The sequence below is a fragment of the Bubalus bubalis genome, chromosome 20 (assembly GCF_019923935.1).
Source record: "Bubalus bubalis isolate 160015118507 breed Murrah chromosome 20, NDDB_SH_1, whole genome shotgun sequence".
NCBI lineage: Eukaryota > Metazoa > Chordata > Mammalia > Artiodactyla > Bovidae > Bubalus > Bubalus bubalis.
The window spans coordinates 12,646,618-12,674,208 of NC_059176.1; the positions used below are offsets into that span (position 1 = coordinate 12,646,618).

At 55.0% G+C, this 27,591-nt stretch overlaps 1 protein-coding gene across 3 annotated transcripts in view; it reads left to right on the top strand.

The window, feature by feature from the left end:
• The window catches only part of ITPK1 (inositol-tetrakisphosphate 1-kinase), a 156,453-nt gene that overhangs the window by 92,049 nt on the left and 36,813 nt on the right, over positions 1-27,591 (top strand). For all 3 annotated transcript variants that reach the window (XM_044933154.1, XM_025271536.2, XM_044933153.1), the window contains 2 exons: positions 327-452; positions 23,082-23,199. In XM_044933154.1, coding sequence (XP_044789089.1) covers positions 327-452; positions 23,082-23,199 — 244 coding nt within the window. The remainder of the gene's footprint in view (positions 1-326; positions 453-23,081; positions 23,200-27,591) is intronic.

Genomic DNA, 27,591 nt, shown 5'->3' on the forward strand with positions numbered 1-27,591 from the left:
GCCCCAGGTGGTGGGGGCAGCTGCAGGGTGGCCAGTAAATGCTCTCACAGGGACTCTCGCTTAACCCGTAGGTCCTTGGTCACCCCTACTCCACCTGTGTATCTTTTGTGTCCCGGGCAGCCTGGCACTTGGGGACAGAAGCCCAGACACAGGGCCTGCCCTGGAGGAGTTCCAGGGCCTCAGCGGGTCCTGTCCCGTCCTGTCCCGCGAGTGCCGGCCCTCCTCGCGCTGCGTGCCCTGGGGACGTGCAGAGGGGATGGGATAGACGAGGCCGCGGGCTCACGGGCTCAAGTTGTTCTTTCTCTCTCTGTGTCTCCCTCTCGCAGCTGAACCTGAGCCGGCCGATCGAGGAGCAGGGCCCCCTGGACGTCATCATCCACAAGCTGACCGATGTCATCCTCGAAGCTGATCAGAACGACAGCCAGGCCCTGGAGCTGGTGCACAGGTTCCAGGTGCGTGGGGGAGGGGGTCAGGGGGGTGGCTGGGAACGGCTCTGTGCCTCTCTGAAGCCATGGAGCTGTCCTGCTGGGTTACCCGTAGACATGGCTCTGCCTCTGCCAAGACGTGGGCCTGTGGTCGGGCCCTTCCCTGCCAGGGTCTCTGTCTTTGGAGGTGAGATGGGCCCACTTGTCGCCACCCCCGTCTGCCCTCTACCTTTAGAGATATGATTTACTGATCAGGGCGCTGCCCAGTCCAGTCATGCCCTTGCCTCCTCCGTGCACACACAGCCACAGCTGCAGGCGCTCTGTTGGCATAGAGGTGGGAACCCTCTTGCCACCCTTGAAGAAAAGGACTCCCCGAGGGTGTTTGAGCTGCAACAGCCGCCCTTGGGCCCCTGAATCCTGCCCCAGTGGAGAAGACCCTCTGCGTGCTCGGGGCTTTGAACCCGCAGGCGCGTCTCTGAGCTCCGATCAAGTCTCCCTGGCTCTTCCCTCCTCCCTTCCCCCTGTTCCCCAGTGTCCTGGGCCCTGACCCCACAGTGACCTGCTCGCCGCCTTGAGTGCCGCTGCCATCGCCCCCACCGACTTGCCCTGTGTTTTCTCTGTTGTGGACAAGAGCGTGATTCATTCCTCAGGAAAGCGGCTTGGGGTCATGAAAAACAAGGTCATGTTATCAGTGAAAAATGCACTTGAGATCCAGGGCCTTCCCAGGGGGAGGGATGCTCAAACCAGCACTTTTCAGAGCATGATGACTGGAGGGGTGACATTCTGTCCTTCCTTATCAGGACAAAGGGGAATCTCATCGCCACACAGCAGCCCTCCTGCTGACAGCATTTTCTTTTGCCCTTGTGTCCCGGGTTGGTGACCTCAGCCAGCCTCACTCCCTCCTTGACTGACCGTGTCAGACTCCCGTGAGCCCCAGGGGCCTGTGTGTGGCCCCGCTGGTGTCCCCTCCCCTCCCGCACGCACCTGCAGAGGCGTGCTGTTCACAGGTGGTGCCCTGCAGTGACTTTGGCCAGCAGCCTGACATGATCCACTCCCCTACCCTTCTCCCAAAGGGCTGGGGGCCATGGAGAAAGGTGTTTGGGCTCCTCCGAAGCCTCAGTTTTCGTATTTGTACAGTGGTGTCAGTACTGTGTTGGGAGCAGTGAACAACACGATGTGTGTGAGAGTGCTTCACACAGTGCTCGGGTCCCAGTGAGTGCTTAATTGGAAGGTCAAGGCCAGGGTGAGCATATGACCTTGAGCCTTCGTCTCCTCTTCTGTGAAATGGGGTTGCTGCTTCTTAGGATGCTATGAGAAGGTTGCTGTGAGCAGTAAGCGCCTGAGTACATAGACGGGTCTGATGTTTGCTGAGTTCTTCCAGCAGCTCCACCACCATCATTACTTTCTTAGATGAAGGACCGCAGCCCCCAGCCCAGCCCATTGCCCTGGGGGGTTACAGAACGACCAGCCCTGGGGGACCTCCCATCCCCTGCTCCCTGCAAGCAGACACACAGCCACACACCAGCCCAGGGCAGGTGGTGCTGAACAGTAAAGGGGAACTGGATGCCCTGAGTTCCTGTTCTGGAGCGAAGAAGGTTAGCGAGCACATCGTGGGGGACGTGGGGACGTGCAGCTTCAAGGGTTTCAGCCACCAGCTGTGTGTCCCGGGGGGGTCTCAGCTGGTCTCAGGAGTCTGTCTCACCCAGGGCCCACAGAACAGCTGCCCTCAGATGGCTTGGGGTGACCTCAGGATAACCTTCCAGCCTGGGTATCTCTGGGATAAGTTTTCACTGCCATCTGTGCTTGAGCATGAAGCGGATATCTGATAAGGCCGGGACGTTTCCTCTTTTGTGAAGAGAACAGTCCTTTGGGGAGAAGGGTGACAGCCCGCGCTTCGTGCAGCCCCCAAGAGGAGAGGAGACGGGCAGGGGCTGGTGGAGAGGAGGGCTGAGAGGTGCCAGGTGAGGCCGCTCAGTGCCATGGGGCCTGGTGCTGTTGGCGCTGCCCTGGTCATCCCACCCTGCACGAGATACGAGGTTCAAGTTCAGAGCCAAGCCGTAGACTGACAAACTTGACCTTGACTAGGCCGTTGTTTTCAGCCGCCTGTTTTAATGTTTATTCTCGGGACCTGAACGAGGAGGCATGGGGGGAGGGGGGCCAGTAGAGGCAGAGGAATGTTCAGACTTCAAGAGGCCGGGAAGCAGGGCCCTGGGGCTGGGGTTTGCAACACTGGCCTTTCTGCATTTTGTCGTAAGAAAACAGAGAAAGGTGATGTGGCTCAGAAGGGGCGCAGCTCAAAGCGTCTTCTCCAAAGGCACAGCTCAGGTCCCTGGGGAAGTGGCCTGGGGCTGCATGGGTCAAGATAGATACGTTTCTGAGATGTTTCTGGACAACTCTAGAGCATTCTGCTCATGGGATGCTCCTACTAAGCCTCCAGGGCCCAGGGATTGAAAGGAATTCTCAGAGCTGAGAGGTTATGCTTTTTTTTTCTGACTGTCCTTGAGGACAGGTTGGGGACTGGGGGTCTGGGGTTTATACAGATCACTGAAGCTGGTTGCCATAGAAACCAGCTCCCAAGCTGCTGCCTGCCCCCTCACCATCCCCCTCCTTTAAAAAAAAAAAAAAAATAGTGGCCTCAAGAGGGCTTGGCTTGGAGAATCATGGGGATGATTCAGTTGTTTTTCTGTGCCAAGGTTCTCGTGGAGCCGGCAGCCTGGTGCCGCCGAGGCCCTGCCCCGAGATTCAGTTATCAGTGAACCGACCTGGGCAGAGGTCCCTCGGGGGCCGCGTCCGCATGGACAAGTGGGGTTAGGGTGGTGTGAAGGTCCTGGTCCCAGTGCTCAGGGGTCTCCTGGCATCCAGAGCGGCTGCCTCAGGGGAGCAGCGAGAACCGACTCACCGCAGCATCCAGGGCTGGCTGTCAGGTGTCGTGTGGGGCATGGTTCTGCTGCTGCCCTCCTAGAATGGATAGAAGCATTATGGCGAGTGATCATCTTCCTCTGGGCAGGCGACTCCGGCCAGGTAGAGCTTCCTGGGGTTTTCCCTGAATGAGCTTGCGGGAAAGAGGTTTGAGTTTGAACTGTCACCTTTTCTACTCATCTCCGTTAGCTGGGAGGGCGTTCAGTCCTAATGGCCCCCAGACCCCCAGTGTGGACTCAAGGGCCACTTTCTCCGCAGCGGCACAGTACTTGCTGAGCCCATCCACACCCCTACCCTGCCCTCCCAGCCCGGAGGAGAGGTCTGGGCAAGCCAGGAACTGCCTTTGTAGCCCCCTGAGTGATGAGCTAGGAGACACCCCGACCTGGTCCCCGAGGGCCCTGGCTAGAAACTGTTTCACTGCAGTGATGATAATAAAGACTGTAGGCTCTGTCGTGGCCCATGGGGCCTGCAGTCTGGCCACGGCCTCCTTCCCTCCCTCCCCAGCCTCATCTTGTCCCGCCCGTCCCTTCCTTGCTCAAGTTCTGAGCTCTTTTCCGCCTCAGTGCCTCTGCACAGGCTGTTCCCTGGAGTGGATGGAATTCGTCCCCACCCCCAGGATCAGGTGCCCCTTCCTGGGGTAAGTCTCTCCAATTAGCCGACTGCAGGCACATTCCCTGTCTGAGGCCCTCAAAACTTTGCACTTTTCCTTCCGACTGTTTGGAGGTTTGTAATTCCTGGTGGGTTGTTCTGGCCAGTCTCTCCATTTGGGGATCTACTTCAAGCTCCCCTGGTCTCCCCTCTGCTGCACTCGGTGCCCGTGTGTCTGTGAAGTTGAAGAGCATCATGGGTGTGGGGCGTGCAGGGCACCCTGGTGGGTCCCTGGAGGGAGAGACCGGCTCCAGGGGGGCAGCTGGGAGCAGGCCTGAGGAGGGAAGGGGCTTGGGCCGGCTCACCGGGCTCTGATGGCTGCATGTGGGCGTGCCCTCCGACCTGGGGACCTGCACGGTGGCAGAGAAGAGTGGAGAGAGCGCATTTCACACCAGGCTGCAGGGCTTAGACTTTATCCTGCAGGCTGGGGGTGGGAGTGATAAGATCAGATTTAAGTGGAAAGAAAGGCCCTGCTTAGGAGGGGAAATTGCCAGCTCAGGATGAGCTCGGGGTAGTAGGGACCCTGCAGTCATTGGAACCTGGCGGTTTTCTGAGACTGAGAGGGACTCATGCCATCTGAGGCTTAGCAGTGCCCCCTCCTCACCCTGGGGGCCCCTCCGTCCTTGGCGTGCCTTGCTCAGCCACGACTGGCCAGCCTCTGAGCAGCCTGGGCCAGCATAGCCCACATGCTCCCAGCCATAGACAGCCACCAGTTCCTGTCTCTGTCTCAGTTTTTGCCCGTCCAGCCCCCTCCCTCCTCATGCCTGCTCCCAGCTGACCCCCAGAGCCCCTTTGTCCCTCCAGGGGTCCCTGCACCCACCCACACCTGTGACACTCTCTTTCCCTGTTCTGGACTTTGCTATTCATGGAATCATATAAGACACCTTCTTTGGGAGCTTCCTGGTGGCCCAGTGGTTAGGATTACGCATTGTTCATGGCCTAGAACACCTCAGAGAGGCTCGTCTTGGCTCTTAGTCTCTGCCCCAAAGTGACAGGTGCCCGGGGACTCTTGACAGTTTGGTGGCCACTTGGATCCTCCAGGCCTGTGAGTGCCTGCTGAGATCAGAGGAGTAAGAGCCGCCTATGGGCCCGGGAGCCGAACACGGTGAACAACAATACCCGGGGCCCTTTTCTTTGAAAACATAAGAAAGGTGCTGAAACACGTTCACAGGCATGATGCCCTCAAGACGGGTGCCAGTGGTGAGCGTGGAAGCGTTCACCACCCTTACTGTTAGCCCGTGGTGTGTGAGAGCAGGTGTAAGGCCATCCGCCCAGGCGGAGCCTTTAGTGACCCCTGAGTCACATAGGCTTATTATTATTGCTATTAGTATTCCTTTTAAATAGTTATATAATTTATTTCTTTTAAAGGTATTTTAAAAATAAATCTTTTAAGTTTTGTTTTGTTTTTTTAAATGTGGCCCGTTCTTAAAGTCTGTATTGAATTTGTTACAATACTGCTTCTGTTTTATGTTTTGGTTTTTTGGCCGAGAGGCGTGTGGTATCTTAGCTCCCCAACCAGGGATCGAACCCGCAACCCCTGCATTGGAAGGCGAAGTCTTAACCACTGGACTGCCAGGGACGTCCCTGTTATTATTATTATTATTATTATTCCATGGCAGTAGTACTGCTCTAGCAACCTTATCTGTGACTATCGGTCCCAGCCAACTTGAGAGCTCTTAACTGAAATTGGAGTCAATGAGACCGTGATTACGAACGTGTCCCCAAATGGAAGCTGAGCTCTGTGACAGCAGAGTGGAAGAGTGGACTGATAGTAGCCTTAGAGGCAGGGCCGGGTGGGCTTCAGGGGAACTCTGGGTACTGTGCTAGGCTCCACTCTTCACCAGCTGATGCACTGGGGCCTCGGTTGCCCCCTGGCTGCACCGGGAAGATGCCAGCACGGCAACAGAAGACGTGACCTGAGAACAGTGGTGCCCAAGCCGAAAGGCCGTTGCTATGAACAGCGGCGATCACCTCTAAGACCCCAGCTCCGCTCTCCTCTGGCCCCTGCGGCTCTGAAATGATTCACAGCTGTGTTGACTCAAAGCCTGTCACCCTCAGACAAGCACCGAGCCGCCGCCAGCACGGGACTCTGTACTGTGGGCACCCACTAGAAGTAGCAGAAGCAATAGATTTTACTGTTGGCAGCCTTCTAGTCTGATGAAGAAGATAACATCTCAACCGATCAAAGGTTAAGTGAGTTTCTGTCCATTTGGGGGGCAGCACCTGGTAACCTGTGGACCTTCAGGAAGGGGCTCAGAATAATAACCCTGAGCACCAGTGAAGGGTTTAGGCAGTCACCATGGAGCCATGGAAGAGGCCACAGTTTCTTGAGCACATCCCAAGGGGCCCTCTCGGCCATGGGCATTGCACATCTCATATCTTGTTTGGTACTTACATCAATCCATGGAAAAATGGAATTACTTCCCCATTTTTCATGTGACAAAGCTGAGGCCCAAGGAAGTTATTAAATCACTTGCTTGTAGTCACTGAGGAAGAAGGTAGCTTGTGTTCTTTTCAGAGATGCCTCAGAGGGGCCATGGCCTGCCCACTGACAGACCCCTGGGGGGTGAGGGCCAGGGATGCCGGGTCACTGTCTGGCTGTGCCAGACTCTGACCCTGCTGGTGCCACCCGATGATGAAATAAATGTTGGCTGGATGGAGGCCAGGGAGGCAGAGCTGGGTGGATCTGGTGGCCCTGGCCCCAGGACAGGATTCCTGGGGTGGCTGTGAGGTCAGCCTCCCCATGACAGCTGCCCCAGGTCAGGAGGCCCCTCTTCCCGCAGCGGAGGTGGCCACACAATCTAGCCATTGTGCGCCCAGGCCAGGCTGCCAGCCGGTGGCTGTGAATCGCTCTTTCTGCCCTAGGGAGCGTGGTGCCCTTTGGGGCCGTTAACTATCTGCAGGGCCTCTCTCTGTGGAGAGGGAGGCCGGCCCTCTAGGAAGACGCTCAACTTTATGACCCTGTTACCTGCCCAGAGCAGAGCTGGACTTTGTACGGCAGGGGAAGGGACACCGCCCCAGGGCCTGAGCTCACTCTGGGAGCTGGCTGCCTTCCCTCTGTGTGTGTAGACAGTTTTTCACAGCACAGGGTTGGTGGTTTGTTGGCTTTTAGAATGTTTGCTAATAGTACATTTTCCCCAAATGGTAGGGAAAACTTGTGTACAAGTTTTGTGATGTGTACAAGTGTGTACACGTTTTGTGTTTGTGTACACGTGATGTGATGTACACATCATTTCAGGGTTCCTTAGCTTGGTCCTGTGGATGTGTTGGGCTCCTGGGTTTTGGGTTTTGGAAATCGAGAACTCCAGCCAAGAGGTTTGTAGTCTGGTGGGTTCGTCATTTCAGGAACGTCTATGGCAGGAAGGTCTCTTCCATGCTCCTCCTGGCCTGTTTGGGGCCATGACCTACTGACTTGCTTCTGTGCAACCCGTGTGGTCTGTGTGCCCACGATTAAAGCCTGTGTGGTTTCTTTCAACTTCGTGTAATAAATCACAAAGCCGCTCACCAGCCAAGAGTGAAGCTGCTCTGGTGGCCACGTGCTGGGGCTGCCGACCTCTGTCCTCTGGGGACGGACAGAGTGGGGCAGGAGGACCTTCCCATGCTGGCTCGGGTCCAGGCCCCTGCCTCAGGCCTCCCACAGCCTCTGGCTTCCAGTCCCTGTCCTGGCCTGTATCTCTGTCTCTCCATTGATCCGTGAGATCATTTGTCGAATAACTGTTATGTCATTTATTCCACAAGCCTCAATTAAGCACTTACTGTGTGCCAGGAATCTTAAAAGACATCGCAGATACAAAAAATAAGGCAGATCAGGTGGACACAACCCCTGTCCGCACAGATTTGTATTTGGTGTGTGTGGCGGGGAGCTTCCCAGCTGCCACTAGTGGTAAAGAACCACCCTGACGATGCCGGAGACACGTGGCGTGGGCTCGATCCCTGGATTGGAAGATTCCCCGAAGAAGGGCATGACCTTCCAATACTCTTGCCTGGAGAATCCCATGGACAGAGGAGCTTAGTGGGCTATAATCCATGACTGAAGCGACTTAGCTTGCACACGCGCATCTGTGTGTGTGTGTGTGTGTGTGTGTGTGTGTGTGTTGCTATAGGTGAGGCAAGGGTTCATACTAAGAAAACATAAGTAAATGGAGGAAAAGTAATATAGTCTCCAATCATGATTGAGTTCTGTGCTGTGTGTGTGCTGAGTTGCTCAGTTGTGTCTGACTCTTTGTGACCCTGTGGACCGTAGCCCGCCGTGCTCCTCTGTCCACGGGATTCTCCAGGCAAGAATACTGGAGTGGATTGCCATGCCCTCCTCCAGCAAATCTTCCTGACCCAGGGATCGAACCTGTGTCTCTTGCATCTCCTGCATTGGCAGGTGGATTCTTTACCACTGTGCCACCTGGGGAAGCCCGTGGCAAGTTCTCAGAAGAAAAATCAAGGCCTGTTATAACCTGGAGATTCTTATCACCTCTCTGAGCAGGTGACACTCGAGCTGGGGCCTAAAAGCCTGGTAAGCAGGGAGAGGTTGTGGAGCAGGCTGAGGGGCTGTGTCAGGATGGCACAGAGGCCTGTGGGCCTGGAATAGGCTGGTGCAGCCCAGCACAGTGGCGAGTGAGAGTGTCCATCCTGGGCCTGTGACTGCCACTGCTCAGTAGAGGGCAGAGATGTGCAGCCGGAAGTGAGACAGTGGTCTGCAGCACCCGGGGTCACTGCCAGGGTCACGGCTGGCAGCCACAGCCGTCTCTGTTCTCCTGCATCCAGAGGCTGGGAAGGCAGCTGAGTGCAGGGGTGAGGGGCCTCCCTGGCCTGAGTGGCCCTGGGTCCCAGAGTTCAACGGCACCCTGCAAACTCTGCTGTGATTCCAGGCAACTCCTCTGTCTCCCCACTGACAGTGGCATGGGCATCCCAAGTCCTGGCGGTAACCTGGCACACCCAGCGGAGCAGGCCAAGGACCCTGCAGGCCTCAGGGAGCGGAGAGTCCGACTCGGGCTGGAGGCTGCAGCCTCGGGTGGGGCGGGCAGAGCCGGCCTTTGGCCTGGTTCCTGGGACGCGGCCCGAGGGGAGGGGCTGCTCCACAGGCTCACCTGAACAGGTGGGTGGAGAAGGCGCACGGGGTTAGGACAGGTGCTTCGGGAGTGAGGGGGCCGCTGCTGAGCTGGGCTGACACTGAGCTCCTGGGGCCAGGCAGCCCCTCTCTGGTGTTCACTGTGCTCAGCTGTGATGCCGCTGGGACCCCCTCCAGTCCCACCAGTGGCCGCTGCTTGGAAATGCCAGCCTGTCCTGGTTGAGAGTCAACCCCTGGAGAGGTGCCTTCTCCCGGCGGCACCCAGCCATGCACATCCCCCACTGGTCCCAAAGCTGGTGTGTGGCCGCAGTCTCTGCTTGCTCGAGGGCCTGAGCAGTGCCCTGGCACTGTGACAGGGCATGTGGCTTTGGTCAGGTGCACAGCCTGGCTGGGCACCTCGCCAGCCTCCTGCAGACGGGAGGTAGAGGACGCCTACAGATTTGGTGCTGAGGTCCAGGGGCAGAAAGAGGGGTATTGTTCTAGTCCGGGGCCTGGGAAGGAGGGGAGAGGGTGTTTGTTGTCTCAGATGGTAAAGTGTTCCGTTTCCTCCCCGCCCTCTCTTCCTCAGCATTCAGGGGTTATCCGTTGGTGGGATCGCTTTTCTTCATGGACTTTCCATCAGTTCTGTGAACAGCAATGTCCCCACCATGGGGACCATGGTTTTCTCTCTGATGGCTGAGCAAGGCGCAATATGCTGCAGACCGTCTGGGAAGATGACCCAGGGATGGATGGTTGTGGGTGGCATCTGGCTTTGGGATGGGATGAGGGCCTGTGATCTGGAGGCCATTGGTAGGCACTTGGCACACCCAAGATGTTCAGGCCCATCTCACCCTGTCAGGCAATCTTCCCCTAGTCCCCCCGCCCCCACCCCGTCTAGAAGGGGTTTCCCTCAGCTCTGTCCGTGGCACAGGTCACGTATAGTTCATCTCTGGATTCTTCCAGTGTCCTGCCCTTTCTGAAACCCTTGTTCTGGGGCTTGTTCCCCAGCAGGGACAGGTGGGGGTTATGGCTGACGCTCTGTTGCCAGGAAGCCTCGTGAACACTCCAGTGTTTCTCCCCCTCCTTCTCCCCTGGGACCGTGAGTGCTACCAGTCTGTTCATGCTCTGTGGCTCTGGTGGGTTCCTTAGGTGTGGCTTTCCCTGCGTCCTCTCTGTCTGGCTCTCCACCATCTGGTGTAGCTTGCACGTGTGGCAAATTTAAGGAGTTTTTTTCCTCCCCCTGCTACCCAGGCATCCAGTCCCCGTCTGGGGGGTGGGGTCAGCAACCTGGAGCCTTTTCAGGGAGTTCTGTGTTCGGGAGCAAAGGCGGTCATCCCATCCCCTCACAAAGCCATTGTTTTGTGTGGTCTGTTTTGGAAATGATTCTATAGCAGTCCTTCCTTCAGGCTGCCTTATTCTTTTTAATGGCTGCATAGTATTCCATCAAATGGCTTTAAATCCTTTTCTTAACCCATCCTCTACTGCTGGATGCTTAGAAGGGTTCCCGTCATGTTTTGGAAATGCTGCAGGGAGTAAATATCCTTGACCATATACATCTTTGCGTGCCCATGTGGGGAATTATGTGGGAAAAATACCTAGAAATAGAAATGCTGAGTTTATGTCTTAATTTTGGCCGTTTCCCAACGTCTCTCCATAGAAGTTGTGCCAGCAGCACTCCCACCAAGCAAGTCCTGGCCCCTGTTCCACCCCTCTGGGAGGTGTTTCTAATCAGTTTCGTTTGGCACCAAGTCACAGAGAATCCAAGCGTGCCGGGACCTAGTACTCACCTCCTCATCCTGTTGTTTTTTTCCTGCCGGGCACTCAGGGTCCTGGGAAGGGCAGTGTGTGAGCCAGGCTCACTCAGCCTGCCTGGGCCTTGAGCCTGCTCACCTTGCTCCTGTCTAGTACTCGTGCGCACCCGGCCTTTCTCCTCCGTACTCCCTGTGCGGGAAGGGCCTGGCCTCTCGGCCTGAACTCCCGGGTTTAAATACGGGTCTGAAGAGCAAAATAGGCTGAGGGGTAAATTGCACCATCGTTTTCCTTTCAGAACCTCTGCCAGGTCAGACACAATATTGTGCCAAAGGTCAGGCAGCATCTCGGTTCTTCCTGTCCGGTGAAATCTGGCGCACGTGCCCCAAGGCCAGCGCTTCGCCTGACACGCTGCCCAGGACGCGTCCCTTCCAAGCTCAGCCGCTTAGCCTTGCACACCGCTGGACGAGTCACCGCCAAGCTCAGGGCTGGCTCGTCACTCCCCGGCCCAGAACCTGTTGCTTTAGGATCAAGTCCAAACCCCGTGGCTGGTCCGTCTCCAGCTGTCTCTCCCTGCTGTCTTCACGTAACCTCCCCTTTGAGAGCGCTGTCCACCCAACCACGTGGGCGGCCTCACCCCATGCCTCTGTTTTTGCTGTCTCCTCTGCTTGGAATGTCTTTTCGTGTGTCCCATGCCTGTGACCCTTTGTGGCTTGGCGTCACCGACTTCCAGAAACCCTCTCTCCTCCCCTCTTCCCCTCTCCCCCGTAGCTGGATTACTCCCCCTACCCACACCCCAACATGGCAACACTGCCCTACTCTATTATTATCAGTCACCCCACATCTCTGTCCACTTATGAGCCCCCAGTGAGAGGGGGTGGGATGTGGCTGCTCTGTGGCTGAAGACACCACACACACACACACACACACACACACACACACACAGTCACCCTCCCTGGTCCACACACACACACACACAGTCACCCTCCCTGGTCCACACACACACACACACACACACACACACACAGTCACTCTCCCTGGTCCACACACACACACACACACACACAGTCACCCTCCCTGGTCCACACACACACACACACACAGTCACCCTCTCTGGTCCACACACACACACACACAGTCACCCTCCCTGGTCCACACACACACACACACACACACACACACACACACAGTCACCCTCCCTGGTCCACACACACACACAGTCACCCTCCCTGGTCCACACACACACACACACACACACACACACACCGTCACCCTCCCTGGTCTCGTGCTGTCTGGGAGGCCTCAGGCTGGGCGCTCAGACACTTGAGAGCTCTCTGGAATACAAACGAGGTTTCATTAAGACCTAGGCGCCTGCTGGTGGGAAGCCCTGCTCTCCCCGGGAGCCATTCGGAAAGAGTTAGAGAAGCAGCAGTGGGTGCAGGGTGTCGTCAACGAGGTTTCATTAAGACCGAGGCACCTGCTGGTGGGAAGCCCTGCTCTCCCCGGGAGCCATTCGGAAAGAGTTAGAGAAGCAGCAGTGGGTGCAGGGTGTCATCTAGATGCCCGGCTAGTTTGAGGGGGAATGGAGAGGCAACTGGTGATGGCAGAGAAAAGTCCCGGGGTGTGCGTGGGCTTAGCTGAGCTAGCGGGTGGGCATCTGTCTGTGGCTCATGTGCCGTCCCTCTGGCTTTCTGCCCTCTGCCCTGTCCCACCGCCCCGGCAAGGTTGTCCTGTGCAGTCACCATGCTGTGCACGGCTCAAGGGCAGCAGGCCCAGGGCCCCTGTGTACCAGTCTGGCTCCATTCAGTACCTGAAGAGCTGTCTTCTTTGTTTATCACATTGTGGAACCAACGAACCCTAGAACTTAAGAGTCAGAACGGATGTTTTAAATGTTATCCTGACTCTTTGGTTTATAGATGAGAAAACTGAGGTCCAAATAGCTTATGATCTTCAGAAGCACACGTAAAATTAATAGCGATTCTAGGACCTGAGCCCAAATTTCTAGACTCTGCCTGTACCTTAACTTTCACAGTGTCTCAGAGTCCTGGTGCTGAGATCAGGACTGTCCCAGTGCTGGGGCTGGCCTGATGGAAGTGGTCTGCCAGTGACTGGAAGGTACAAACCTTGGCTGACGGTCAGGGACAGTCGCGTAGGTTGTACACTGCATGCGCAGGTCAGTAGACTGCAGATGACACTGCATGACTGGACTTGGCAGTCCATTTATATTCTGGTATACATGAATATATATATTCTGGTATATTCTGGATGCTGCCACAACCTTCTCTTGGCTCCTGGGAGCCCACTCTCAAGGCTTAGCTGCAGGAGTCAGACCCAGCCTTGTTCCAGATCCCACTGCCTCTTTAGACCCTCAGCATATGATTGTTGAGCAGCTTCGCGTGCTAGGGTTTGGCTAGGGCCATGGCTGCCTGGCACGTTGTGTGACGTCACAGCACCACTGGGGCCTAGTGTGGATTCTTCGGGAGTATGTTTGATAGTGGTTTTCTGTAAGCTCTAATGAACAGGCAGGTATTCAGAGTGGTGTCAGAAGGCTTTGCCTGGGGGACCTTGGGTCCTGGCCTTGGTTGATGACAGGTGTCAGTGGTTTGCCCAGAGGGTTGGTTGGTGGTTCTCCCAGAAAGCTCTGCTCAGCCCGGCTCATGATCTCATAGTCACCTGGAGCCGCCCTCCAGTGACAGGCCTCACTCTCTGCAGAAGTGTGCGTGTGCCTCTGAAGGGGGCATTGCTGCTGACTTCGCTGAAATCTTAGACCTCCCTCCGGGGGCCTGTTCCCTCAACCCTGCAGCGCCCACGGCCACCCGCCTGTGCACCCAGCACGAGTCCTTCCCTCGGTGCCACGCAGCTCCCCTCACAGAGGCTGCTGTGGATTCTGGCGTCCGGCCGTGTCATTTGCCTGCTGTCCCAGGAAGGGTCTGTCTTCGGTTTGTCTGGACCCAGGGTTGGGGACAGATGCAGACTGCCCCAGGTCCCTGGGGGCCTTTGGAAGCAGGGCGAACCAGGGTGCAGGCCCTGGGGTGGTAGGAGGAGCAGGTGAGCCCACAGCCTTTCCTCCTTTTTTTAGTGTTTCCCTGAGCTGACCCCATGTGCAGGTGCCCGGCCTCACGGCAGAACCAGCAGGCTAAAGGCCTCAGCTTGGCTTGGCAGAACGTGAGAAAGGCTTATTGCTTTTTTCCTTTTAACATAAATTTTAAAAGAAAGTAAGAAAGTTTTCAGATATGAGAAAATGTAATTTTTTTTGCAAGTCACAGAATTAGTTCATGACACCAAGAGTCAAAGACCCTGGGGCCCTCGATTCCCAGTATAGTTTTCTTTCCACTAAACCATCATGACTTGATGCTTAAGAAAAGGTTCCGCCTCGCCTTCTGGTTATCTGTGGGCCCATGTTAAGACTGCCCAGTCTTTTCTGTTTTATGTAAATAAATAAATAATGGAAAATTCTAAAACAATTCTAAAAAAGTGAATGAACCTGAGTGGACCCGGGCTTGCAGCTAGAACTGAGATGCTTCTTTTTGTTTACCCAGGTTTGCCATGCCTTGCTTCACTGACTGGAGGGCTCTAGAGCCAAAGGGCATGGATTCAGATCCTAGCTTGGCTACTTCCTAGCTGGGAGAGCCTGGTCAAAGTACTGAGGGTCTCTGAGCCTCAGTTTCTCTGTCTGTCCAATGGGGCTGCTCATAGGACCTACTGCATAGGGTTGTTGTGACGAATAAAAGGCCAGTTCCTGCAAGGTGTAGGCCACTGTCCTGCACTTGCTGAGTGTTTAGGAAAAGCTAGCTGCTGTCATGATTACTGTTGTAGCTGTCAATAATAGTAACACATCCGAGCATCCTGCCAGGACCCCCATCGTGATATCAAGACCAGAGGAACCAGAAGCTTCCTGGCTTTCACCCACCACTTGGTGTGGAAGGAGCCCGCTAAACGGCCAGGCTTTGTGGCATCAGCTCAACCATCCGGGCTCGGGTCATGCTCTCAGGAAGAACCAGAAGGAGTGAGATTATGCTGAGTTAGCCCAAGGTCACCTCCGTTCCCGTAAAAACCCCCACAAGTAATTTTTAACAGCCACAAGGAAGTAATTTCAGTTCTTCCTCAGTGTTCGTTCAGTGGCTGTTAACTGAAACGCAGACCTTGACTCCTGGGATCCTGGGAGTCTGCCTGGAGTGTATCTTCTGTGCATGGCATGTTGAGTCTATCTGATGCTGATGCTTACCTGCTTCTGGAACCACATGATGACCTGGATTCCGAAATCCCCCTGGGGTCAGCACAGAAGGTTGTTGTCACTCCCAAGGGGTCACCGCCACTTTTGGTTGATGGCTGCCAGGGCCATGGGGGGCAATGCATGGTGGAATTGGGTCCCATTTTCCCTTTTTGATACTTCACATGGGAAGTGGAGTCCTAGACAGGGTGAGCACCAGGCAGGCCACAGGGCATAGCAGGAACTATAACCAGAGCCTTGCTGTTTAGTCCAATGCTTGCTTCCCAGCTCACCCATGCCCCCTTAGGAACTGAAGTATAACAACATAAAGTGTACGTGTGGTGAGCAGCTTGAGGACTTTTTGCCACAAAGATAGGCCATGTACCTAGCACCCCATCAAGCAGAAGAGCAGTGCCACTCCCCTGAGCCTGGTCCAGCCTGGCCCTGCCCTGCCCTGCCCTGCCCTGCCCCGCCCCTCTCTGTCCTCAGCCGTGGGCAGTGAGTTCCCTTCCTACTCACGGTGCAGAGCTCCTGTCCTCCCCCGTGACATCCTCTTCCCGGGGCGGGGGACAGGGCCGCTGGAGGGAAGGAGGCCGATTACTAAACCAAGAGATGGACTTTCTCCAGCCAACTGGGTGCTGTCAAATCCCTTGTTTCAGGAATGGCTTCCAACCTGGTTCCCCTGCCCCCCGACCCCCGAGCCGACCACTTTTCCTGACCAGCAGGAATTTTTCTGAAATTCTTCTGAAAAGCTCCTCTGCCTCTCCCTCCAGGCTGCAAGTTAACGTGCAGAGTGCTTGGTGGGGGAGCGGGCACTTAGCTCACCTAGCCCTGCACATGCTCCCCTGCTAGCATCCACGTGCTGTCCTCTGTCCAGCCTCCGTGGAGGTTGAGAGCACCCCAAGGACAGGGCCTCCGGCTCCTCCCACTATGGGGCTTGCCTCAGTGTCTGCTGGACGTGACCGCCCAGGAAACCGTCTTTCCAACAGCTGGCCACCTGGAGACCCAGCAGGAGACCGCTCGTTCGTGGGAGGTCCGGGCAACTCCCAGCCTCTCCATGCTCCTCCCCCTCCCTGGCCCCAGGCTTTGGTGTTTGCTGTTCTAGACCTGCCCAACTCAGCTGTGCACAGGTGAGGCTTATGGAAGCCCAGCCTCGCAAGTGGGGAAAGCAGGACTGTGCCAAGTCTGGCAGCTTCAGCTCTTAACACGTGTAACCTCTTCCCAGAAGTGACCTTTGCTTGACAGAGAAGGAAGCTGAGGCCTAGGGAAGAGCCGAGATGCCCAGCTTGCTGTGCGGTGGCGCTTCCTCCATCCCAGCTCCCCTAGCCCGCAGAGGCGTAGATTTCCACCTGTCCATCACGTCTGAATCCCCAGTCCTCCTGTCGGGGTTGGAGGACACAGCCCAGTGGGCAGGCTTCCCCTTCCTGGGTCCTGAGCGTGATGAGGTGAGGCCGTGCCTGGGCCCTCCCTCGCTCCAGAGCACCAGGTCGCATCCTGGACACAAGCTCCTGATGTGGATGATGGCCAGTTTAGTTTTTGTGGGGTTTTTTTTTGCCTGTACTTTTCGTATCATATCTCAGAAACCATTGTCTGATCCAAGGTCTCGAAGATTTACACAGATGTGTTCTTCAAAGAGATTTATAGTTTTAGCTCTTACCTGATAGGATTTTTATGCAAAGAAATGACACTTGTGAGCCACTGTATCCAGTGGCCTGCATGTAGCCAGTCCTGGGCAAATAGGAGCTGCTAGTATTTCGAATTATGATCAACTATTTTATTGATTATCATCTTTACCCTGTCGTCTCTCATTGTGCTTCCCATCTGGGTGCCTGCCTCCTGCTCCTTCCTGAAAGTTTGTGTTGCTGTTTGAACTCATTTCTGGTACAGTTAGGGGGATGGGGAGTTGAAGATGGAGGATTTCGTTACTTCCCCCACTCCCCCCCATTTCCCCCCAAACTTTTTTTTTCCTTTTTTTCAAGTTGATTTATTTTTAATCGGAGGATAATTGCTTTACAGTGTTGTGCTGGTTTCTGCCATACAACAGCGTGAATCAGCCGTGTGTACACATGTCCCCTCCCCCTTGAGCTTCCCTCCCACCTCCCTTCTCACCCCTAAACATTTTGTTTTGGAAAATTTAAAAATGCTTGAGAGGCTGTGGCCACATCCTCCCCCGTCCATCACTGGCTTCAGCGGCCAGCAGCTTGTGGGCGCTCCGCTCCCACCTGTGTCTCACCTCCTTCCCTCCCCCACCCCCTGCACCTGGTCATTCTGAAGCAAATCCCAGACATCGTGTTTAATCTGTAAATTGTTTTAGTACACATCTCTAAAATATGAGTCACCGCTTTCTCTTTTTTTCACTGAACTAGAGTTGATTTATAATGTGTTGATTTCTGCTCTACAGCACAATGTAGAGCATATGTGTATGATGTTATACATATATATATATATATTCTTTTAAAATATTTTTTTCCATTATGGCTTATCACAGGATATTGAATATAGTTCCCTGAGACCCTGCTGCTAAGTCCCTTCAGTTGTGTCTGATTCTTTGTATCCCCACGGACTCTAGCCTGCCAGGCTCCTCTGTCCATGGGATCCTCCAGGCAGGAATACTGGAGTGAGTTGCCATTCCCTTCTTCAGGGGATCTTCCTGATCCAGGGATCGAACCTGGGTCTCCTGCATTGCAGGCCGATTCTTTACCATCTGAGGCTCCAGGGAAGCCCCAGTTCCCTGTGCTGCCACTCTCTAAAGAGACCTGTGGCATTTGGGAGAAGTGGGCCAGAGCCCTGTTACCTCCTGAGGATCCAGAGGGCGGGTACTGGGCGCCTCGCCTGCTGCCCTGTGAGGACCCGAGCTGCTGTGGAGGGTGGCTGCCTGCAGCCTGGGCTGCCGTGGGCGGGGGATTGTGTTGTGCCCCGAGTGTCCATGGGCCAGCCTGGGGCAGCCCAGTTGCTCACCCCCAAGTGCAGCGCTGGCCTGGCCCCTCAGTCTGCTGGACGGGGCAGGGGACAGCAGTCTCAGAGGCCTCCAGTCAGGTTGGGCCCTATGAGTCTCTATGCCTCAGAGTCACGGGCCTCCTTTTCGTTTTCTGTCTACCAACTCTTTCTTTTATTTTTTGAATTTTTATTTATTTTGGTTGCACCGTGTAGCTTGCAGGATCTCAGTTCCCCCACCAGGGACTGAACCTGGCCACGGCAGTGAAAGCACCACGTCCTAACGATTAGACCCCAGGGAACTCCCCATACCCTTTTCATATCTGTCGTCTCCTTGCTGTCCACGCAGTTTCCTGAGACAGGTTTTATTCAGAATGTACATTTACCCACAGGAAACAGAGCATCAGAGATTTAATTCCAGGTTCTTCTTCACGGACATAGAGTGACAGAGGCAGGATTTGAACTCAGGACTCCCGCCTGCATTTTGTCTTCAGAGGAGAGCAAATCCTCGTGTTGCAGTCCTGCTCCTTTCCAGGCTGTAAATGCGTAGGAAACAGGATCTCCTGTGCTCATCTCAGTCCTCTCATTCGGCTCAGATTCTCTGCGGGGAAAGCTCGACCCCAGCCTGCCTCCGCCCCGGCCCAGCAGAGGGCCAGGTGCCCCTCTCAGCTTCACAACCCCTTTGGGCCTTGGGGGGCATCTGGCTGGTCTGGGCCCCTTTGTCAGTATTATCTAAACCTCCCCTGGCCCTGCTGACCCCAGGCTGTGTATTTCTGCATTTCTTTTGCCTTGGCTTCTCAAAGCCAGGCTCCCCCTAGTTAACTTCCAGAATGCCTTTCTAGGTGTTCGAGACAGGCCTTCTAACAGAAATGTGTTTACCATTTGCCATGGAGATGGTTTGGGCCTTTATTCCTCCAAGTGCTGATAAAATGATACTGAGCACTCACCCTTCCAGCAGTGTGTTTGGTAATTCTAAGAGACTTGTGAAAAATGCATGAGGCCCGCGATACAATAGATAAGCTGAAAGGCTTGGAAGAAAATCCGCTTGTGGATAGTGGGGTGATTGGAAAAAACTCCTTCTTTGTCCTGAAAGAGATCGTGTTCAGGAATAATTCTTCTCTTAATCCTGATGCTTTCATCCCGGGTCCAAAGCTTGTTGGCGCCTGCTTGTCAGATCTTTCCCACTTTGGTTTCTTCTAGCATCTTTGGCTTCGGTTCACGTCTTAATGAGCCCGAGTTCTCTCTATAGAGGCCACTGCCCTAAATGAACAAAAGTGGGACCAGAACAAGCTTTGTGTTATCTGGCAACTGTGTGGACAAGTCTTCTCGGTACTGCAGTGGGGATATTTGAGGGGAGAGGGATCATGGTTTACTGGCCCTTGGTGGTTGGGGGAGAAGCAGAAGCGACGTCTCCAATGCTGCGTCCCCTTTGAAGGAAGGCAGGGAGCGTGTGTGTCCCTGCCGTTACCTGTAGTGTCTGTACCACGTGGCTGCCCGTCTTGTTGCAGAACAGCCTCATGTGTGGCCTTGAAGCATGCCGCATAAACACTGCTCCCAGGCTTCTCCAGCTTAGACTCACAAGTCACAGATAAGGAAATCGAGACGAGAGATGCCAAGTGGCTCGTCCAGGGTGACAGTGGGAGATGACGGCAACCGGGGGCCGGGGTTTCTCAGTCCCTTGCTCTTCCCTCTGTGCCAGGCTTCTCCCTGCGGGCTCAGGGATGGGGAGGTGGGCAGTGGTGGTGAGGGCATCACGACTGTTCATTTGTAACTCAGAACGTGAATACGTCAGCCAGATCAAGTAGGGGAAACCCTCGAAGGCTGTCATTTGTCCATTGTTGTTTGCAGGACAGGATGCCGCTGTGGGTGATGCGAAGTTTGTTGAGTGGATAACCTTTTCTTTTTCTTTAATCCTTAGTGTAGAGTTTAATCTGCTTTAATTGAATCATGAAGTTCGTGTGTGTGCCTGTTAAGTCGCTTCAGTCGTGTCTGACTCTTTGTGACCCTAGGGAACGTAGCCCTCCAGGCTCCTCTGTCCATGGGATTCTCCAGACAAGAACACTGGAGTGGGTTGCCATGCCCTCCTCTAGGGGATCTTCCTGACCCAGGGATTGAACCAGCATCTCTTATGTCTCCTTGCGTTGGCGGGCAGGTTCTTTACCGCTAGCGCCGCCTGGGAAGCCCTGATCATAAAGTTCATCATAATCTAATTCCAAGTAATCTCTCAAAGTTTACCTACGTTATTCTCTTAGATTTCAGCCTTCAAACTTTATTTTTTTTAAAAAAATCTCAGCATTTCACTTTTATTTATTTTTATAATTAATTTGTATTGGCGTCTATGTAGTTGCTTTACTTGAGTGGATGACCTTTTAACATGAGGACATTGGTCTGATTGCTATCATATATGTCAGTCTTGGTGTCTACTGAGTAACAGGCCCTGGTGTCAGTATAGGCCTAGTTCTGAGGGACACACTCTGGGGAAGGAACCGTGCTGACGGGGGGAGTTGCCTCTGGGGATCCGGCAGCAGAGAGGTACTGGTGCACGGGTGAGGCTGCGGCTGTAGGAGAGAGAATGGCTCCTTGGCCTGAGGACAGCCCTGGATAGACCTTCCTGAAGGACACCTCTGAGCTCGTCCCCCGTCCCCTCTGGGTCCAGATGTGGGCTCTGCCTTACCAGCGCTGGCCTGTCTGTGTGAGCCGGGCAGCGGGCCAGGCTGTCAGGAAGAAGAGGCATGAAGGCAGCTTCTCTTCTGCACTTGGGTCTGCAGACGCGTGCTGGAGAGGACCTTCTCAGGGCGAGAGCGTATAGGCCCCGTGGACCTCACAGGTGTGAGGACGGGAAGACGGCCTCCTCAGATGTGTGTACTGGCCACCCATCAGGAGCAGAGATCTTTAAAAATAAAAAATTCAATGACACCAATGAGCCCATCACCAGATACTCTGGTATGGAACACCAGGCGGGAGCAGATTTCAGAGAGGGAGATATGAATCTCTGGCTTTTGTGTTGAGAGCTCTTAAAAATGCTTCCTAGGAACGAAAATAGGTTCACTGAAAAAAAAAAAAGAAAAAGAAAAAGAAATAATCCAAATGCCGCACTCTTTTTGCTGATAAGGTTTGCTAGAAAAGAAGCATTATGGCTTTTCCCCCTGGCCTCTGCTGACCTCACAGAGGGAGCTTGCGGAGTTGGAGGGGAGGGTGAATTAAGCTGGTGTGTTTATTCCCTGGGGCTCCCACAACAAAGTACTACAGACCGAGTGGCCTAAAACAACAGAAGGTTATTCTCTCAGTTAAGGAGACTGGAAATCTGAAGTCAAGGTGTCTATGGGGTTGGTTCCTTCTGAAGGTCCTGAGGGGGAGGGTCGTGGTGGCTCTGGCCATCCTTGCCTTGCAGCTGACCTCACTCACGGTCTCCATCTTCACACAGCCCTCTCCCTGTGTGTCTTTGTGTCCCCATTTTCCTCCTCTTGAAGATACCAGTCGATGGATGAGGGTCTATCTGAATCCAATATGACCTCACATTAACTTGATTCCCTTGTGGCTCAGCTGGTAAAGAAGCCGCCTACAATGCAGGAGACCTGGGTTCGATCCCTGGTCTGGGAAGATCCCCTGGAGAAGGGAAAGGCTACCCACTCCAGTATTCTGGTCTGAGAATTCCATGGGGTTGCAGAGTCGGACATGACTGAGCAACTTTCGCTTTCATTAACTTGATTCCATCTCCAAAGACATTCTTTCCAAACATGGTCAAGTTCACAGGGACCAGGGGTTAGGACTTGAAGAGATCTGGGGTGGGTGTGCACAGTTCAACCCGCAGTAACAACAGCTGGTGAATGGCCTTCCTTACACCCAGCCTCCTCTCTGAGCCCATCTCCTGTAATGCCAGCGTCCCTCACTTTTGTCTTTAGCATCATAGAGTTTTAGGGCCAGAGGGATGGTCTCTTCTACTTTGTCTGCCTGACAAGCTGCTCTCCCCCACTGACTTGGGGCTCCTCAAGTCATAGAGGTGCCCCATGGCAGGGCCACGATCCCTGTGTTTTTTTTTTTCTTTTTCCTGGAAACATCTTCCTGTGTCTTTTGTTGAATTCCTGTTTCAGATAATGGTTTTTTGTTCCTCATGTGCCTTAATGTTATTTCCCCAAGAAGACTGTAAAGACTAATCTTATCACAGCTCTGCTTGCCTGTCCATGGTCTACTGTGAAGCTGCTGCTGCTGCTAAGTCGCTTCAGTCGTGTCCGACTCTGTGCGACCCCATAGACAGCAGCCCACCAGGCTCCCCCGTCCCTGGGATTCTCCAGGCAAGAACACTGGAGTGGGTTGCCATTTCCTTCTCCAGTGCATAAAAGTGAAATCGCTCAGTCAGGTCCGACTCTTAGTGACCCCATGGACTGCAGCCTACCAGGCTCCTCCGTCCATGGGATTTTCCAGGCAAGAGTACTGGAGTGGGGTGCCATTGGGTATTAATAAGCACTTGTTGGAGTGGGCACCCGAGGGTCAGGTGGCTGGCCTATGTTACGTGTCTCATCACCTTCTCACAGACCTACAGAATCCTGGCATCCCACTCTCCCCAGCCCTGCCTCAGAAGCCTTCAGGGCAGGGTCCTGGCCACTCTCACTGAGCATAACCCACCCCGGGAGCAGGTCTGGTTTCCGGTGAGGCTCTATCCAGGAGTTGAACGAGCTGATCAGAACCCAGTGGTTCTCCTTTTCTCACCTCTGGTTTCTCAGTTTGGGCTCTGTTTTGAGCTTGGCTCCATCAGGCCTGTCTCCTTCAGATCTTAGGATGACTGCTCCCAGCTGCCAGGTATCCCAGCTTCCTCTTGTCCTCCAAGAGGGAGAGTGTCCCAGCATTCCCAACAAGAGTGCTGAGCCTACCTCTGATTGGATGGACTCTGGTCACATGTCCTCTCCTGAGCCAGCAGCCCCAGGAGGTAGAAAACACTGATTGGTCTAATCAAAGTCATGTGATCCCAGTGGGGCTAAGTGGATGGAGCCTGTGTCCTGAGACCAGGTGATGCCCCAGCCAGAAGTCAGGCCTGGTGGGAGGACAGAGAACAGAGGGATGGATGCGGGGAGGGCACACAGGATGAAATCTTGCTTGTCACCCCCGTTGCAGCATCAGTCTCCCTTCTCTAACCAGAAGAAGTGTGTTTTCCTTCCAGGAATACATTGATGCCCACCCGGAGACCATTGTCCTGGACCCTCTTCCTGCCATCAGGACCCTGCTTGACCGGTCCAAGTCCTATGAGCTCATCCGGAAGATCGAGGCCTACATGAAAGGTACGGACTTGAGTGGCTCGGCCCCGATGGCAGTCGGCCCACCTCGTGGACATAAGGCAGTCCTTGCTTGGGTGAGAGATGGGGTCTGGTCGTTTTAAGCACTTTGACACAGGAAGCAGTTGTACATTCTGGGGAGGGCCTTTCCTTCTCCCTCTGTGACTGGCAGAGTTAGTGAAAGCCCCAGGGTGCTTTTTGGGAGAGTAGCTCCAGCCACATCAAGACAGATTTGTTTTGTTGTCTTAAACCCATGTGTGTGATGAAATATCCAGATAACACAGTGGTTAGAGAGCAGAAGTGTGTGAACAGCTCAGCAGCAGGCAGGCAAGGGGAGTTATGTAACCGGGCAAAAGAGACAAACAGAGAAATTAGAGGCCTTTAATCAAACGCGTGGAGATATGTCATGTGGCGGCTGGACCTCACAGGGGTATGTGTTATTCTTGCAGGCCGGAACCTCCCTTTTAGCCGCGGGAGTGTCTCCTGCCAGCTGCCAGCTCCTGTCCCAGAGGACTCACGCTCCCCGCGTTCCCGGGCAGGGCAGCACCAGAGATGTCAGACTGCCTTCCCAAGGTGTCTGTTTATGTGAGAAGGGCGTTTCAGAAAGATTCACGCTCAGTAAGCTCTTAATTCTCCGCCTGGTCTACACAGTCCCTGCATAGAGTTCTTAAAAAAAAAATTTTTTTTTAAGTGCTTTTCCTGAGCCCTGGAGCTGGGTGAGGATTCATCTCTGAGGAGGGAGAGGCAGCCCCCGTTCCTGCTACCTAGGTCCTGTGTGTGTGGCCTCAGGGGCTGCCTTGAACGCTGCCCAGGGTGGTGACTTGGGCCCAGGTGTGTGTCGTTCATGTGGTGCTGGGTGCCTTGGCTCACAGAACCAGCATGGCAGATAGGAGCAGCGTTTTGGGGTATGTCCTGAGTGCCCAGCACTGGGCTTAGCCTTCCTCTTACCTTCTCCCTGCTGGTGCTCATCAGGGTGGGCTGGGTCATCCTCCCTGCGTGGCAGAGGAGGTCCTGAAAGGTTCGCGGATGTACCAGCATCACACAGCCTGGAAACCGCCCAGTCAGAATCTAGCCAGGCCTCCCCCCTCAGGCTCCCTGACTCCTAACACCTAAGCTTGACTTCCATGTCTGTAGTCAGAGGGCCCTGGATCTAGTAAGCCCCTGGCATGGGTACAGTCGTGGACCCTGGCCAGGGGAATCGATGCCTGCTTGGTTCTCTGCTCTGCACAAGAGCTGGGTGCTGGACCTGGCCATCCTGGAAGAGGTCTTAAGGCTCCTTGCTCTGGGTGGTTGGCCTTTGCCAGGAAGCACAGGGCATGGGCGTGAGCTTGGGCAAACTCCGGGAGACAGTGAGGGACAGGGCGACCTGGCGTTGCTGCAGTCCATGGGGTTGTGAAGAGTCAGACATGGCTGGGCAACTGAATAACAACATAGAGGACGTGGCTTCCTAGAAGGCCCAAAGCAGGCAGGCTTCTTCAGCACTCTAGCGTCCTTCCATCCTTGGGTCTGGAGTGATCAGTGACCGTGTCAATTTCTGTTCTCCTTGCACTCCTTCCCTGGGTCCAACCAGTACTCCTAGAGGAGAAGGAAGATCCGTAGTGATGTTTTGGCCAAACAATGCTTCTAGAAAGGAAATCTGCCTCTTCCTAGGAAGAGTGTGCATTGGATACCAACTATTTGTGAAGGGACAGGAGATGACCGTAAAAGATGAGAAGGCCCAGTTAATGGGCAGAGTTGCAGGTCAGCAGAGGCAACACGTCCATTAGAAGAGTGATGCTTTCTGATGGGATTAGGGAGGGTACCGCTGAGAGGGCTTTTTTAGAGCAAAATGCTCAGACTTTGAGGAGGGGACAGACTAAGATTGGTTACAAATCTTGCTGCCTTGTGGTCTTGGCCAAGTCACTTGCTCTGACCTTGCCTGTTTTCTGCAAGATGGATAAAAAGTGGTTTATCCACAGGGCGCAGGGTCAGGGTACCTGGGATGATGTCTGCAGTGCTCTTAGCTCGGGCCTTAGCCCATGGGGTCACCCAGCAGTGGGGTCCACTCTTCCTGCTCCTGTTACACTGGAAAGGGCTGAGCTGACTGGATTGGCTCTTAAGAGTCTGCCTTTGTTTTTATGAGCAGAGAAACAGGGCTGGGGGTCAAAGGTGAGCCCAGATCTAGTGTGTGAGCACGTGAGTTTGGGGGTAAGACTGCAGGGCGCACAGGAAGCAGGACTAACTCGGGAGGGCAAGTATTGAGGGGGTGACAGCCTGGGCCTCCCAGACAGGGCAGAGGTGTGAGCAAAGCAGGGAAGAGCTGAAGTGGGTACTTGTGTCAACTCGTGGACCACCAGTCAGGGGTGGGGGGACTCGGAACACCTCGGGCAGTGGGGGACCCCGTTCGTGAGCAGGCTTTGAAGGTATGTGAGCTGGTGAGTGAGACGAGGATGCATGTTAGACAGGCAGTGCAGACACGGCCTAGGGATGGATCTTGATGGCCATCACCTGTATCCTGTTGCGGAGGGTGACCCCCACAGGTGTGAGGGGCTGGTGACTGGCCCCCAGTGGGGACACAGGACAGACCCCACTCAGCTCAAACACAAGAGAGGTCAGCGCGGGGGTGTCCCGCTAGAGGGCCTAGTGAGAACTTGTTGACCCAAGTCTCAAGACTGGCTTGGTCCTGGGCCAGCAGGAATTGTGTGGGTGGGCCGTGACCGCTGCACCCGGGGTTTTCCTTATCGTGTGCACCGAGCCGGGCTGGTGTTCTTCCAGGAGGGCAGGCGGCGGCTGGGGCTTCCTGGAGCCTTTTCCTGCCCACCCGGGGCGGTTCACTGCTGGCTCCCACGTCCCGTCCTCCAAGGCGAGGCTGCGTCTGTGAGATGCAGAGCACCTTCTCTGGGAAGTGCATCCCCGGCCGCCCCCACCCGCTCCCGCTATTCCTGGAGGCCCTGCAGTAAAGGGCCGTAATTACCCTCTAAGTTCCTCAATCGCAGCCGTCCAGGTGCACAGCTTTTGTGTTGGGAAAAGGGGCTTGGCAGAGGCTCCTGGGAGCTGTCACCACCCCCCTGTGCCAAGGTGGCTCTCCCTGTCCTCAGAGAGCCTGGATGGCTGCACAGAAGACAGGGCGGTATGGAGGAGGCGCTGCAGGGAGGGACCAAGGCCCCCTGCTCTGCAGTAGGGGTGGCCCGGTGGGCTGTGACACATGGGGAGGTCCCCTGGGGAGAGCAGGCAGAGCCCTTGGACTGAGGCGGCCATCCATCTCCATGCAGAGCATCAGCTGTGGGGAGCTCCCAGCCTCACCTGTCCGAGGACCTCGGCGTGGTCAGCACCATCTCAGTTCCATGCTCCCAGAGTTCATCGTTTCTAATTCAGAGCTTACTGGGGGAGGCCGGCTCCTTCCTGCCTCAGACCTGTCTGTCCCAAACCCACAGACAGTTGGTGTCACAGTAGAGACCTGGGGGAGGGTGGATTAAATGAGATGGGCTTCATTTCTCTCTCACGTAAAAGCCCAAGTTTCCCCAGCTCCTTGTTTTTCTGGTGTGGCCCCTCCTGGTCAAGGGTGGTGCTGAAACTCCACCAGCCACACCCACAATCTAGACGTTAGGATAGAGAGGGACTAAGAAAGAGGAAGCAAAGGGAAACAGCTCTGGGTATCTTTTAAGGAAAAGTTCCAGAAGCTACGGTGATGCTCTGTTCATATCTCAGTGGCCAAAACTGAGTTACCTACTGAGGTGCGAAGGAACTGGGGACTGTGGTCTTTATTCTGGGCAACCATGTGCCCAGCTAACATACAGCATGAGGTCGGTAGGCTTACAGAGGGACCCACCCCAGGGTTCTTAGGCCACAGGTTTCCCACATGGATGATGCCTTCTGGGCGGGGCTGCACCACACCCATTACCAGAGGCACAGATGGCCTAGGACAGGAGCTTCCTGGAGGTTGAACATTGCCTGCTGCAGGCCTGAGGGGAGGTGGGGAGGCTGCATCACCAGCCAAGATTGCTAGACATGCATCTGCAGGCCTCGTCTCTCACGGGCACCTGCTTTGCTGCCCAGGGCTGGGGTTTTGAGGCGGAAGTCCAGAGCCCAAGGCCTGGCCCTGCCGCCCCAGGCCACACAATCCCAGGCGAGGCTCTCACCGGCTCCTAAACTGGCTGGAGCGATGGCTGAGAAAGCTGGGCTGTGACTGGATGATGTGGGTGTGTGTCCTTGGCCCTGGGGTCAGCAGGTGGTGGAGGGTCTCAGACCACCTAGTGGAGGGCGCAGAGGCCCTTCCGAGACGGCTGTGGGCGCAAGGCAGCTCCCGCACATGCATACTCTGGGGGGTAGCAGTTGGCCACCCGATGCTGGGCCTCCCCAGGGAAGGGGAGTGCCCTCTGCAGATCGAGCGTCTCTGCCTGTGGGTTTTGTGGGAATTTA